The sequence below is a fragment of the Mesoplodon mirus genome (genome assembly GCF_964341445.2).
Source record: "Mesoplodon mirus genome assembly, chromosome: 3".
Taxonomy (NCBI): domain Eukaryota; kingdom Metazoa; phylum Chordata; class Mammalia; order Artiodactyla; family Ziphiidae; genus Mesoplodon; species Mesoplodon mirus.
The window spans coordinates 41,013,480-41,027,219 of NC_138978.1; the positions used below are offsets into that span (position 1 = coordinate 41,013,480).

Below are 13,740 nucleotides of genomic sequence, written 5' to 3' on the forward strand. Positions count from 1 at the left end.
GCAACTTTCATCCCTTCTCTTAACCCACCTCTTGTCAGAAATTTATGTGGTAACACTAGCCTGCAGAAATCTTACAAGAGGTTTTCTCTTAAAACCTCCATTTCCTGCCATCTCTTGGGCTCTCTATATCCCTAAAAAAGAAAAGATAATAAGCCTATTCTTTTCTAATTGTCACACTAGATATGATTGGTAAGTGAACAAAATTTTAATGTTGTAGGCATAAAGCTTGGCCATGCTCAGATAGACTGTACCGGTCAATTTTGTACCGGTCAATTTGTAGTGTTTGCTGACTATCCTTTGCGAATGCTAGAATAACCAGAGAATCAGCAGATTGCCTTTACTTGGCCTTTGAGAGTCATTCTTCTGGTTTGCACAACTCTCTGCCCATACTGTTTTGAAGATGCTACAAGATCAGAGAAGTGGTATGTTATGAAACATTGTTTCCCTTTCTCTGAGGATGGCATACCACAAAAAAAGACTCCATTTTCAAAGAAGCTTAGAAAATATTTTAACAGATCTCTTTACTGAGGCCTTCATTGCATTCCTAGTAATATGTGGGTACAGGTTACCAGGTTGGAAAGTGTTATTTTAAAGTAATGGCTTTCTCATTAACCTAGCTCCCTCTCCACCATTCCATGAAGGTAGTGCAGATTCCTCAAGAGAAACCAATATTTTTCTCAGACCATTATAAGAATTTTAATTTAAAAATTTGATGGAAAACTCCAAATAACTAGATATTTTATGCCAAATTAGACGTCAGCTTTTAGCATTTTGGTATGAGTGGAACAGATACCAGATAAATAAGAATATAGAATAACAACAACATTTTGTCAAAATTTCCTACAAATTGGGAAGGTAAGGTGTTTGGGTTTTTTTAGTATTGTGAGAAATACAAAGATCTGCTTCACCTGTCATATATTCTGGTGGAGGATGGGCTTCATTGTCAGAGTCAATAAAACCACCCATCTAGTCTAACATCAGGGATCTAAGTACACAAACCACTTCAAAATTTGGGCATGGAAATATAATGGTGTATGGTGGTGTGGGTACTTATTTACATTTCAGAAGCACCAAATTACATAGTCAACAGGAGAAAAGGGAGGCACTTGATAAAACAGGGTTTGTTTGCTGTAGAGGTTAACTATAATTAGCTTGTAACTTTTAACTGGTTCTTAGAGGGCTTTAGTTTGTCCTAATTGATAGGACTTTTCTGTGCCTATTCCCATCCTGAAGCAGTATTGTTAGATAAAAGTCCTTTAACCTGACTTCATGGCTCTAAGGCCTAGTTTTTAGTTAGGAGACAATATTTGAGCTTTTCTGCTGGTGTTAAATGCTTAATGAAAGATGGCAGAGATAGGCACATTATACCCATTTCATGAATTGTGAACCCCCAAAGGTTCACTTATTAATCACGTGACATTTTGAACCTTAAGTGATGTGTACAGCTATTTATCAGCAGCCTGTCCTTACAGGCAGTTAACTTGTGAGTGTTTGTTAATATGGTGAAATATGGTGTTGATATGCCTGGAAATTTTAACATGGTTACTGCTCACTCAAATTCTGTACATGCTAGAGCTGGCTGGAGTGTGTGGCATGCTCATTGGTGAGAGTTGGTAAGGGCTATGCTTTTCCGTCCACAGTTCTGTTGTGGGAAAGCTAGTCTCTTGAGTATTCTTGCTTTGAATGGACTGGAGTAATTTAACTTTTGGTATTTTCTTGGCCTTATTAGTATTAACTGACAATTGGCTTAAAGATGCCGGGAATACTGGCTGAGGCCTCCAACTGATTCTGGTTGAGTAGATGGGAGCTTCTAAGCCCATGAATAAAAGTCAGCTAATCTGTTTTGATCTGAACGGTCCAGGCTGACTTTTAGAAGAGAAACACAGCCTGTTGATCACTGAAGCTCTGAACCATAGACACTATAAGATTATACAGTCTAAGTCTGGATTAGATTTGAATTAGACTGTTAACCACTGGCTTTATTATTTATATCTAGTTCAGATATTAACTGATTTGGCTTAGTATTTGGCCTGTCCTACCTCAGAATATAGGTTATTTGATGAATGTTTATTGGAATTTTTGACTTGTCAGATCCTTAGTATTCTCAATACTGAAGAATTTTTACTTGCAGAAACCGAGGGCTCAGAAGAGGAGGATAAAGAAAATGACAAGGCTGAAGAAACACCAAATGATTCACTTCTTGAAAACAAGGTGAATTATTTGTTCAGTATCATTGTCTACTTTCTTATTGTGGGACTTTGGTTTACTAGTGAAGGCATGATTATTATAGGTAGCTGTTTCTTGGTTAGGGATTGGGGACCCTTTATTCATGGTGGAAATAGACAGATCCATTTGAACCCAGGGGGGTCCCGTCAGTTAGGACCTGACCCAACATATCACTGCTAACTATCACTGACATAGGTGATATGGGGTAGACTTTGTAGGGGTCCATTCTGTAGGTTTAGGGAGAAAAACATGAACTTTGAATCCTATATCAGTCTATCCCCATCCCACGCCCCCAAACTATACTAAACTGTACATTTAGATTTGTAATCAAATGATGCCTGTCTTGTACTTCTGCCTAATACTAATGATTTGGATATACTTCAGTCTCTTCAAGAAAATGAAGAAGAGGAGATTGGGAACCTAGAGCTTGCCTGGGATATGCTGGATTTAGCAAAGATCATTTTTAAAAGGTAAAACTCTTGGTGCTTCTAGGCTTAGGTTGGGAGCTTGGTGGTTGAAAACAAAGCAGTTAGGGTTCGACAGATGCTATTAAGGATTCTGACCATCTTTCCTTCTTTTAGGCAAGACACGAAAGAAGCTCAGCTTTATGCTGCACAGGCACATCTTAAACTTGGAGAAGTTAGTGTTGAATCTGGTAATACATTTTCCATTTTACTCTCTTCCCTAACACATCCCTTGCCCCTGCCTTAATCTTCCTCTAATTCCTTAAAATCTAGCTCAATTGATCATAAATTGTGGGCAATTAGCTTTAAAAGGACAGTAGGCTTTTTGGGTTCTCTATGGGTCCCAGAACAACGAACAGTCTTCTAAATGGTACTCTAACTGAAAGTCTCCCAGTAGGGTTGTTTTTTGTTTTTCTTTTTGGCCGTATCATGCAGCATGTGGGATCTTAGTTCCCCAGCCAGGGATTGAACCCGTGCCCCCTGCATTGGGAGTGCGGAGTCCTAACCACTGGACCGCCAGGGAGGTCCTTCTCAGTAGGGTTTTTTTTTTTTTTTTTTTTTAAGTTATGGCTGCGTTGGGTCTTCCTTGCTGCTGCATGGCTTTCTCTAGTTGGGGTGAGAGGGGGCCCCTCTTCGTTGCGGTGCACGGGCTTCTCATTGCGGTGGCTTCTCTTGTTGCGGAGACGGGTTCTAGGCGCGCAGTCTTCAGTAGTTGTGGCTCACAAGCTCTAGAGCGCGGGCTCAGTAGTTGTGGCACACGGGCTTAGTTGCTCTGTGGCATGTGGGATCTTCCCGGACCAGGGCTCAAACCCGTGTCCCCTGCATTGGCAGGTGGATTCTTAACCACTGCACCACCAGGGAAGCACCTCAGTAGGTTTTTTAAAGTCATTTTGATGGATTTTAGTCAAGGGTCCTGGAGATGCTACAAAGAAAAATGAAATATAAGATGGGAGCACATTCCTGCAGCATGGTCTGAAATTTTAGAAGTACTATATATTAAATGTCCATTTGCTTGCTGTTTTTCTCTTTGTTAGAGAATTACATCCAAGCTGTGGAGGAGTTCCAGGCTTGCCTAAACCTGCAGGAGCAGTACCTGGAAGCCCATGATAGGCTCCTTGCAGAGACCCACTACCAGCTGGGCTTGGCCTATGGGTACAACTCTCAGTACGATGAAGCAGTGGCACAGTTCAGCAAATCTATTGAAGTCATTGAGAAGAGAATGGGTGAGTAAGCATCAGCTGTTTCCACAATGATTTTTTTTTTTTTTTTTTTTTTTTGCGGTACGCGGGCCTCTCACTGTTGTGGCCTCTCCCGTTGCGGAACACAGGCTCTGGACGCGCAGGCTCAGTGGCCATGGCTCACGGGCCTAGCCGCTCCGCGGCATGTGGGATCTTCCCGGACCGGGGCACGAATCCGTGTCCCCTGCATCGGCAGGCGGACTCTCAACCACTGCGCCACCAGGGAAGCCCCCCACAATGATTTTGATGGATCCAGTATTGACAGTTTAAAAAAAAAAAAAAAGGCTTCTTTTGTGTTATCTATTACTGATCACTTCAGCCTGTTCTTCCTAGCTGTACTTAATGAGCATATGAAGGAGGCCGAAGGATCACCTACTGAATATGAGAAAGAAATTGAGGAGCTGAAGGAGCTGCTACCTGAAATTAGAGAGAAGATAGAAGACGCAAAGGAGTCCCAGCGTAGTGGGAATGTAGCTGAATTGGCTCTGAAAGCAACTCTGGTTCGTTTGGTTTCCTTTTAAAGTTTTGATAATAGTATATTCGATATTGTTGAAGGCCCTTTATCATGGTATTAGCGTGCCATTTGCTTAAGAATCTTACTTATGACTTGGTTTCCAGGGAGTTGGAGGTCGGAGGGAATGTGAGAACTCATATACTGTTCCTCTCAAATAGTAAATATTAATGCTTAAGACAATATGCTCTGGAGGCAGACTGTGTGGGCTTGAATTCTGTCTCAGCTATTTACTATGTGTGACCATGGGTATGATGAGTAGAGGAGGTGAGTGATGTTGCTACTGCTTGTAGGTGGGTGACCTGGTGGGCTCTTATCCTGGGACGCACTTGGGTTTGTCATCTCTCACACAGGTGGAGAGCTCTACTTCAGGTTTCACTCCTAGTGGAGGAGGCTCTTCAGTCTCCATGGTGGGTATTCAGGTGGTTTTTGTCACTTAATATTAGACCTCAGTGTTTGTCTAGGAGTACATTGCTAACAAAGGTTTCTTATTGCCAGATCGCCTGTAGAAAGCCAACAGATGGTGCTTCCTCATCAAATTGTGTGACTGATATTTCTCACCTTGTCAGAAAGAAGGTAAATCTATATGTGGTCATTTCTTTTCTGTCTTCTTCTCGCTCTGCATTTTTTTCCCCCTCCAAATGATACATGAGGACTATCTTTCCTATAAACACCCCACATACTAGGTGCAATAAGACATTCGTTTTGCAAAAATGGGCGAGGATTTGAATGAAGATCGGTCTTGACTGAATATGTCTTCTAGCAAAACTTTCCTGGTTTTTAGCCCAAGGGCTATCAGGAAAGGTGATGAGGAGGACTGGTCAGATCAGCCCATCTTAGGAAGCTGGCAGGCTTACAGTAGTCATTCAGCAGCAGATCTCTTGATACTTAAACTTGTGTGAGTCTGCCTTCTGCCGGTTCCAGTAATTTTTTTCTCTTGTGGAAGAGCCTGAACTCTTGCTTTGTTTCCTGACTCAAATGTAGGAATTCAAATTTGTGGGTTGGTTACTGTTCAGATCTATTCCTCATCCCCACCCGACTCTTCCATTAGAGAGGCTGAATTGGTATGTTTGGGCAGACCAGTCTATTTCTGCAGAGGACAGGTTGTGGCTAGGGAGACCCTTAGAGCCGTGAATCCTGGTGTTGGGATCTTTGCACCATAGGGAAGAGGGGGGCGTTAAGGAATTGTTTTACAGTTGTCCTTTTGAAAACATTAAGCACTCTTGTGAAGCCTTCACAATTAATTATATCTTTAGAGAAAACCGGAGGAAGAGAGCCCCCGGAAAGATGATGCAAAGAAAGCCAAACAAGAGCCAGAGGTGAATGGAGGCAGTGGGGATGCTGTCTCCAGTGGAGCTGAAGTTTCGGAAAACATGGAGGAGGAGGTGGGCAGTTAAGCAGGGTTTGGGCACTTGCCTCATTTCCCCTTGTTCTCAGGGCCTGGGGAAACCAGTCCTCCTAAGTGCATGTTCCCCAACTTGAGCCTGTTTGGATTACTTGAGTGCAACCCTCATAAAAACAATGAGGTCATGCAGGAAACAGTTTGGTTACAAAATATAGTACGTCTCATTGACAAATGGAACCTATATACATACCACTGGTCCCACTCTAATGAATGTATGAGAAGACACTTAATTGGCAAGACCATTCAGTCTTTTTTTGCTCTTCTTTCTAATATGTGAACACTGGCTCTGTCAGCCCTATAACAGAGAATTTAGGAAATGGCCTTATACCTTGTGGTCATTGCCCTTTTAGTGTAGAGAGCAAAGCAGAATTTAAGGGACCTGTGTTTATTTCCTCTGACTGAGGTCTGCTCAGTTGTGTAAGAAAGAATGGCTTAAAGTAGGGTCACTTATGCCCAGGCTCCCTGTTTATCTTCCAGGCTGAGGATCAGGCTGAAAGCCGGGCAGCAGTGGAGGGGACAGTGGAGGCTGGAGCTACAGTTGAAAGCACTGCGTGTTAAGAGAGGGAGCAGAGCCTTCCTCCCAATGGAAAGTGTTTTTGTATATAATGTATTTTTTCACTTTTGGGGGATTCTTTTTGTATAACTTCAATAAAGATTGTAAGCAAAGGTTGAGGCTTCGATGATGTTTTTTTTTTCCCTTAAATATTGGCTAAATGTGTGCCTTGGAGCACTCTGGGTTTTATATGGTGGCCAAAGGTTTTTGTGGGGTTTTTTTTTCTTCCTCTGTACCGATCTCTGTGTTGGAAGTTCTAATCCAGATTCCTGTCTGTCTGATGTTGAGGTGATGAAATCAAGTGTGGCTGTAGGCCCTTATCTTCCAATGGTGCTATATTTTTTCCATCATAAATACTCTGAACCCAGCTGTCTTGTGAACTTTGAATGGTGCTCTCCCTGGACAGGGGCTATAAAAAACAAGACTTGGTGAAGATCTTGTTCTTTGGTGCTGATACTGTTTGATGGATTTTGACTGTGAACTGCTAACAGCTTCTAAGCCAGGCCTTAGGTGGCACCTGTCTTACCCACCTCGTCTCCAACTGGGGCCATAATCCTGTCCTGGAAAAAAGAACTGAAGAAAAACTTGGGGCTGGGGAGCGGGGAGTGATCCTTGAGGAAACTGGTGTGCTAATTGTAGAAAATGGGGCTTTCTGGTTTGAAAGTGACTAAGGGACTGACTGACTGATGGACACTCTGGATGTGGTTGGAAGAAGGAATCTGGGGGGAGAACTGGCTGGTTGAGTTATTATTTGTTATAACAGAAAATATCAACAGTTGGAATTGTTACCTGTCCACAGTTTTGACTTCTTAAATAAAGATGCTAAAAGGCTCTTGGTCTCTGGACTTGTGTTTAAAGATCTTAGAGTGGGATCCTGGGCTGCCTGGAGCATTTCAGTGGGATGTGGGGTTGAAAGGTGGATAATCGGTCAGTAATTCTGGTTGCCCAGTGTAAGGGTGCTGGTGCTTAGGGCACTGTTACTAAAGCCATCCCATTGGGCCCTCGCTGATGTCCAGGGTGCAGGGCTAGTGTGAGACCCATGACTCGGCTGCCTCTGACCTGACCTTTAAGAAATCGCTATACACCAGGCAGTATTTGGATCTGAATTCCAAACAGTGCCTGCCCTCTACTACCTAAGGGGTTTAGTATTTCCAGCATTCATAGGGCTACTTTGCTGCACTGTACAGACAGCAGGTTAGAACCTGTAGTTTGAATATCCAATGTTGGAGGCGGAGGGAGCTCTTGACTACCAGGCCTTTGACCTTTGGCTGACACTGGGGCTGGGGCCACGCCCAATATAACAATTCAGGTTTCACTTGTGACCATCCCCGCTGCCGCCAACTTGGGAGGAATATGACTGGGTTGTCTTTCTGTAAGTATATACGGCTACAGGAGCTCCCTGTTTCATGGTGACCTTGAGAACCTGGAAGGCTTCCTGGACGATGTCCTGAAGAAGCTTGGATTTGGATAAAGAAGTGGGTGGTAAGACTGGCTTTAGCAAAAAAACGGGTACGAATGAATTGGTCAGGTTCCTTTAGCTGGCTGAAAGACTGTCTCCTAGTCACCTTTCAGAGAATTTTCTTATATGCCAGGCAATACTGTAAATATCTGACATATCTGTTTAATCCTCACATCAGTCTTTTTTACAAAATGATAATAAGGAAGGCCAAGTACTTGTGGAAGGTGGTAGAGCTGTGATTGGAGCTCATGTTGTGTGTTCACATCTGTATTTGCTTCCAGACCCTCTGTCAGAACACGGAGCAGTAAAGCTGCAGATGGGAGAACAGGCCTCAGTCTAGGCCCCAGTCCTGTGCCTGTGAAGCTACTCATACGCCCATTCTTCTGGACTCAGCCAGTGGGGGTGGGTCAAAGCTGTGCTGAGGGCCCAAACCCTCCTCTCTGTGCTTGACTCTGCTGCTGGTGGGGGTCTTCAGGAGGAGGGGGGTCAACAAAGCCGGCTGTTGGGGCCAGGGAGCTGGCCTCCAGTGAAGGTGAGTTGGGCACCTGTGGAACAAGGAGAAGGTAGATCTTTAGCAAAAGGTTTATGTAGAGGTTAACAGCACAGGTTCTGGCGTCAGACCACCTTAGAGTCAACTGTGAACCAAGTTAACCTTGTGCTCTGATTTTCTTACTTGTTTACACAGTAGTACATACCTAATAGGATATGTGAGGGTCACATGAGTTAATTCACAGAAAATATTTAGTAGTGGGTTGGCATATACATAGTGGTCAACAAATGCTGGTTATTAACCACATCAGCCACATATGTGGGGTCCCCAGCTATAGTTGGGCCCTCACCAGAGGTGGGTACTGGTACTCATGGGCACTTGCTGGATTGATCTCTGCCAGTGTCTGGACATCTGCATCTCTTGCATTCACCAGCCGCAGAAAGAGCTCGGCCTGACCTACCTGGGAAGAGGTGAAATGGTACTGCATCTATACCGTGGAGGACCCAGTCCCCATCCTCCACACTCACCTGGGGAATCCCATTCAGCTGCCCAAGGCTAAGGCTGGGGTCCAGAGGAAGGGCCCGAAGTGGGAGACGCCAACGACCACTTAGGACCCTCTGATCCCGGTCAAATAGCACCAGTGAGGCCCAGGCTTTTGGCAGTGGTGCCTTAGCCCATGCCAGCCCCTGCCAGGCCTGCAGCTCACAGACCAAGGATACTGATGGTGAGGGTGGTAGTCTAGAGCAACCAAAAACAGGTGTCAGGAGCCAGAAGTGGCTCTGCTCCCTTCCTAGGACTTGGCCCTGAATACAGATGAGGAAATGTAGCAGAATGAGGGACAAGCCTCAATTGCGGCAAAAAGCACCAACATCATAAATCCCCACCTACTGACCTGGGTATAGGTTGCCTGCTGGCAAGGATGGCACAGTTGCCCATGGGCCCAGGAGCTGGAGGTGGGGGCAAGCAAAGGGCTGGGGGCAACGCTGTGGTCCCTCCTGTATCCTGTCCATCTCGGGCCAAGCCAGTCAATAGTTGCACCCAAATCCATGAAGCCTCAAGGCCCCGCAGGAAGTCATAGAAAATGACAAGGCCGGCCCTAGGAAACACAGGCCTCAAGTGCACACACACCCAAGTCCTCCTCTCACCCTCCCAACCCCCAGCCAGTCCCCCCACCCTAGCTGGCCCTAGTGTGTCTCCTTAACCAGCAGTGGTGACCAATCACAGAGGATGTCAAAGGAGGGAGCAGGCCTCACCCAGGGTCGTAGGGTGCAGGGCCCAGAACGTCAGCTGTGGGCAGGAGGAAGTATGGATCCAGGCCCAGGTTCCTGGTCATGGTTCCAGGAAGCTGCGACTGCAGGGGAAGAGTCAATTCCTCCAGAAAGCCTCCTAGGTGTTCTATGCTCCCCCAACTGCACAGAGCAGAACTGCCCCCGTCCCAACCCCTGGGTCCTCACAGCCTTTTCGGCGCCACCCAACAATAGGACGCCTGTGGAGTGTGGAAGCAGCGGCAGCGGGGGAGCCACTGGAGGCGGGAGGCTTGGGGGATCTTCCCTCCTTCTCAGGCATGGGCTGGGGTTGGCCACAAGTCTCGGCTCCCTGTGCCCTAGGTGCAGGGGAAGAGTAGGGCGCCCTTGAGCAGGACGCAGCAAGTAACTGGGCTGAGGTACCCCTCCCCCAAGAGCCAAACCCATACGGACACCTGGAGATTGGCATGGACACAGACTGATGGGGCTCAGACACAGGTCTTATTCCCCGTGCATGGTGCCTCTAACCCCTTCCTCTGAGCCTGGCCTGCTGGGGAGGGCTAGGCGGGGTGGAATTGGGTGCTCACTGACCCCAGGGCGCCCGGCCTGCACCCCTCTGCATCTGCAAAGCCAGGATTTCTGCCTCCAGGCGCCGATTTTCAGCCTCCACTGCTAGAAGCTCCTTGAATGCGGCACCTGCCTGTCTTCCTGCGATTGAACAAGTCTGACCTGTCACCTCTGACAGCTGGTGACCAGCTGCTCTGAGCAGCTCTCCAGCCTTAGGACTCTCTGGACAAGGCTGGACTTGTCGGCTAACATTCCAGCACCCCCGCAAAGACAGGTGTTCTACCTTGGGTTTTTGCTCAAGTGGTTCCCAAGCCAAAGACGTCCTCCCTCATCGCCCTTTTCTCTCCCCAGGGCTAAGGCCCTCCTGGCTGGCCCCCTCATGTTCACCCCTGCGGGTCCGCGACCGCCGAAGCTCCAGAGCTGACGCCTCCACTTGTAACTGCCATATCCAGCCCAAAACGCCGGTGTCCCGGCCCCCGCCTCGAATGTAGGCCTCACGCAGGGCCCTAGGGAGTAGGCGACAAGAAGGCAGAAGCGTTTTTCCAGGATCGATCAGCGCTTTGCCCCGTGCCCGCCTCGGGGCCCGGATCTTACCCGATCTCCGCAGCTAGAGTCCCTGGGTTTGCCTGTAGCACCGGACCACAGAGTTCTGCCTCTCGTAAGGCGTTCAGCCGGGTCCTGGGGTGGAGGACGGTCGGCGCGGCGGTGGAATCAAGGACCCAGACCCCGGGCCTCCGGCAGCACCGCCCCTTCCCGACCTCACTCGCGCGGCCTTCCAGCCGACTCCGGGCGCATACCTCGCGCGACCAGCCGGGCCAGGCCCCGCCCCCCCGCTCCGGCCCCGCCCCCCCGCCTGCCGGTGACTCGGAGCTCCCGGGATCCGGCTCGTCGGCCTCACCCGGGGTTAGCCTGTAGCTGCTGAACGTGCGCCCCTAACTCCTCTAGAGCACCCCGCGTTCGCCCGGCTTCTGCCCGGAGTTCTCGAAGCTCCCGCTCCAGGCTGAATATGCGTGATTTCCCGTCCCGGGTCCAAGCCAAACCTTGGAGGTGCCGGCTCAGTTCTGAGGGGGTAAGAGATCAAATCAGAACGGGTCGGGCGACCTCAAGCCAAGGGGGAGGGTGGGCCCTAGTCCCCCCCTTTTCCCTTACCCTCGCCGCGTCGCTCCAGGGCACAGCTCTGTGCCTTGGTCTCTGCCAAGCGCCTTGCGTGAGTCCGGTGCAGCGCCCTCAGCCGCTCGCCGGGGCTCCCAGCAGCCTCGTAGTTGGGACCCTGAGTCGGTGCCTCTGACCGCCTCCAGGGCCCCTGTGACCCGCTGGGGACCTCTGTTATGCTGGGTCGCATTTCCTGCAGATACAGCCGCAGCCGCTGCACCTGGAGGTAACCCGCAATCTCCATGTTGGGGTAATCTGACCCACGCGTGATCTATAGGTTTGGGGGGAATGCTCAGTGGGGAAATCCAGGTGTACCTCATCTGTTAGCCTCTTCAGAGCCGATTTGCTGGCCTCCTGGTCTGGGAGGCCCTGGTGTTCTTGTGGCACAACCTGGGTACAGGGTGTGGGGTGAGGAATCCTCTGAGAGTTACAGTCACTTCAGTACCCTCTCATGGCCATGGAGGAGGCCCTTACCCTGGGTACCCGTGGTTCAGTGGCTATTGGGGGCTGTTCTCCAACTGTCAGCTCCCGGGGCTGACGGCCAATGCAGAAGCGCTGAGTGTGGGTGGCCAGCAGGGCCCAGGAACGGAAAACCATGTCACAGGACCCACAGGGCAGGAGCCCTAGCTCCCCGGAGTGGGAGGCCATAGGATGGGACTCCTTTCCTGATACCAGCCAAGACCTGCAGAAGACAGGACAGAGGGGCAGGGGAAAGGGAAAGGAGGATGAAATAGCCAAAGGCAGAGAGGAAAGGCCAGGTTTACCGGTTCAAGTTTATGTTTGGGGAGGAGCTAAAGCTCCCTGGGCAACCACCTCAGGTCTGGGCAGGTCTGGAGAGTCAGCGGGAAGGCTTGGTCACCTTAGGGAGGAGCCCCTGGCTTGAAAAAGATAATCATAAAATCTGTTCCACCTCATTGCATGATTATGGGCAAGTCTCTAACAGCACACCTTGGTTTTCTTGCCTATATTAATAAAGGGGAGCAAAGAGCTGCCTCCTAAACTAGCTGAGCCCATATCACATACTCCGTCTTGGTTATTTAATAGCCTCTGGCAGGGAAGTGTCACCTTGTTTGTTCTAGTTTTGCCCAAGTGGATGTAACCCAAGTTAGTGTCATTCTCCATTCCAAGGAATACCTGAGAGAGGAGGCATTCTGCCTGGAAACCATGTCTTTCCCGTAGACTAAAAGCTTTCCTTGGGCTTCCCTGGTGGCGCAGTGGTTGAGAGTCCGCCTGCCGATGCCGGGGGACATGGGTTCGTGCCCCAGTCTGGGAAGATCCCACATGCTGCGGAGCGGCTGGGCCCGTGAGCCATGGCCGCTGAGCCTGCGCGTCCAGAGCCTGTGCTCCACACAGGAGAGGCCACAACAGTGAGAGGCCCGCGTACCGCCAAAAAAAAAAAAAGCTTTTCCTTGCACGGTGCCTCTCTGGAAGTAACATCTTTTGCATAACCAAGTCACACCAAGGCCCCCTAACTCCTAGTTCCTGCCCCTAGGCGCCGCCGTGCCGCCCCCACAAGATTATCAATACAGCCGAAGGAATGAAAGTTCTGGGAGAACACAATGAATCAGAAGAGGGAATCAAATACAGAAAGGTAACTCTTCACTCAGGACTAGCCAGGGGCCACACAGGCCCCGTTCCTGCTGACTAGACTTCCCTGCCACCCGCACCCCCCCAAAATATATGAATCCAACAGAGGCAGGAGCTCTGACCTAGCCCCATGTTTCTAAACAAGGCAGGTAGTGGTGCCCCCCTCTCCCAGGTATGTAAGGCCAAGCTATGACTAGCAGCAGGTTACAAAGTGTTTCAGAGTATGTAATCTCAATTGTCCAGCTCAATTCCAAGTGGAAAAGAGGTACATTTTTAGAAATTTGTTCTGAGAAAGCTAAGTGGCAAAGCCGAAGACCAAACATACAGGATATCTCTATGTCAACCTACTTCTCATTTCCAATTTATAGCTCATTTTACAGTATTTCATTGATCCTACAATGCACACTTTTTTCACATTTTAACACTGAAATCAGGATTCACAATTAACGGAGTGTCATAACTGGCAAGTTTTCTTATTAGTACATAAAATGTCTTAAAATAGATATACTCAATGAAATATGACATATAGTTCTTTCTATCTCAGCCACCATTTCCACAGTTTACATGTGGACTGCTTATACTACTAGCCGGAGAGACTACAGTACGTTATGGCACATAAGGTCTCTGCCTTCCTAGCCTTTAGAATCTAGCGGTTATGCTGGTTTCTCTACCTCTCTTCTCTACCCCTTCTGCAGCCTACACTACAAGTTAGTTTTACCCTTCTAACAAGTGGTCAGGCCTGTTCTTCCTTTGCTTGTCTCCCATTAGAGCATGATCTCGGGCCTCTCTATCCACTAGGGACCATGTGCTGGAGGGCTGGCCAAAGAGTGCCAGTTTCAGTATC

General features: G+C 48.4%; 2 protein-coding genes across 5 annotated transcripts in view; one reads left to right on the forward strand and one right to left on the reverse strand.

The window, feature by feature from the left end:
- NASP (nuclear autoantigenic sperm protein) overlaps window positions 1-6,510 on the forward strand; it is a 36,192-nt gene extending 29,682 nt beyond the window's left edge. For 3 of the 4 annotated variants that reach the window (XM_082615663.1, XM_082615662.1, XM_082615665.1), the window contains 9 exons: window positions 2,132-2,211; window positions 2,611-2,696; window positions 2,808-2,881; window positions 3,725-3,913; window positions 4,262-4,428; window positions 4,793-4,849; window positions 4,938-5,015; window positions 5,696-5,824; window positions 6,322-6,510. In XM_082615663.1, the coding sequence (XP_082471789.1) occupies window positions 2,132-2,211; window positions 2,611-2,696; window positions 2,808-2,881; window positions 3,725-3,913; window positions 4,262-4,428; window positions 4,793-4,849; window positions 4,938-5,015; window positions 5,696-5,824; window positions 6,322-6,402 (941 nt within the window). In that variant the 3' untranslated portion in view covers window positions 6,403-6,510. The remainder of the gene's footprint in view (window positions 1-2,131; window positions 2,212-2,610; window positions 2,697-2,807; window positions 2,882-3,724; window positions 3,914-4,261; window positions 4,429-4,792; window positions 4,850-4,937; window positions 5,016-5,695; window positions 5,825-6,321) is intronic. The other variant, XM_082615664.1, reaches the window with a different exon arrangement.
- A 1,210-nt stretch (window positions 6,511-7,720) lies between these two features.
- CCDC17 (coiled-coil domain containing 17) lies at window positions 7,721-12,077 on the reverse strand. The gene is given in 13 exon segments (XM_082615666.1): window positions 7,721-8,401; window positions 8,696-8,806; window positions 8,874-9,084; window positions 9,239-9,442; window positions 9,600-9,697; window positions 9,801-9,949; window positions 10,182-10,298; window positions 10,545-10,663; window positions 10,752-10,835; window positions 11,056-11,218; window positions 11,307-11,529; window positions 11,625-11,747; window positions 11,751-12,077. Coding segments are annotated over 13 exon segments (1,947 nt in total). The 5' UTR covers window positions 11,958-12,077; the 3' UTR covers window positions 7,721-8,263.
- Between the last annotated feature and the right edge of the window lie 1,663 nt (window positions 12,078-13,740).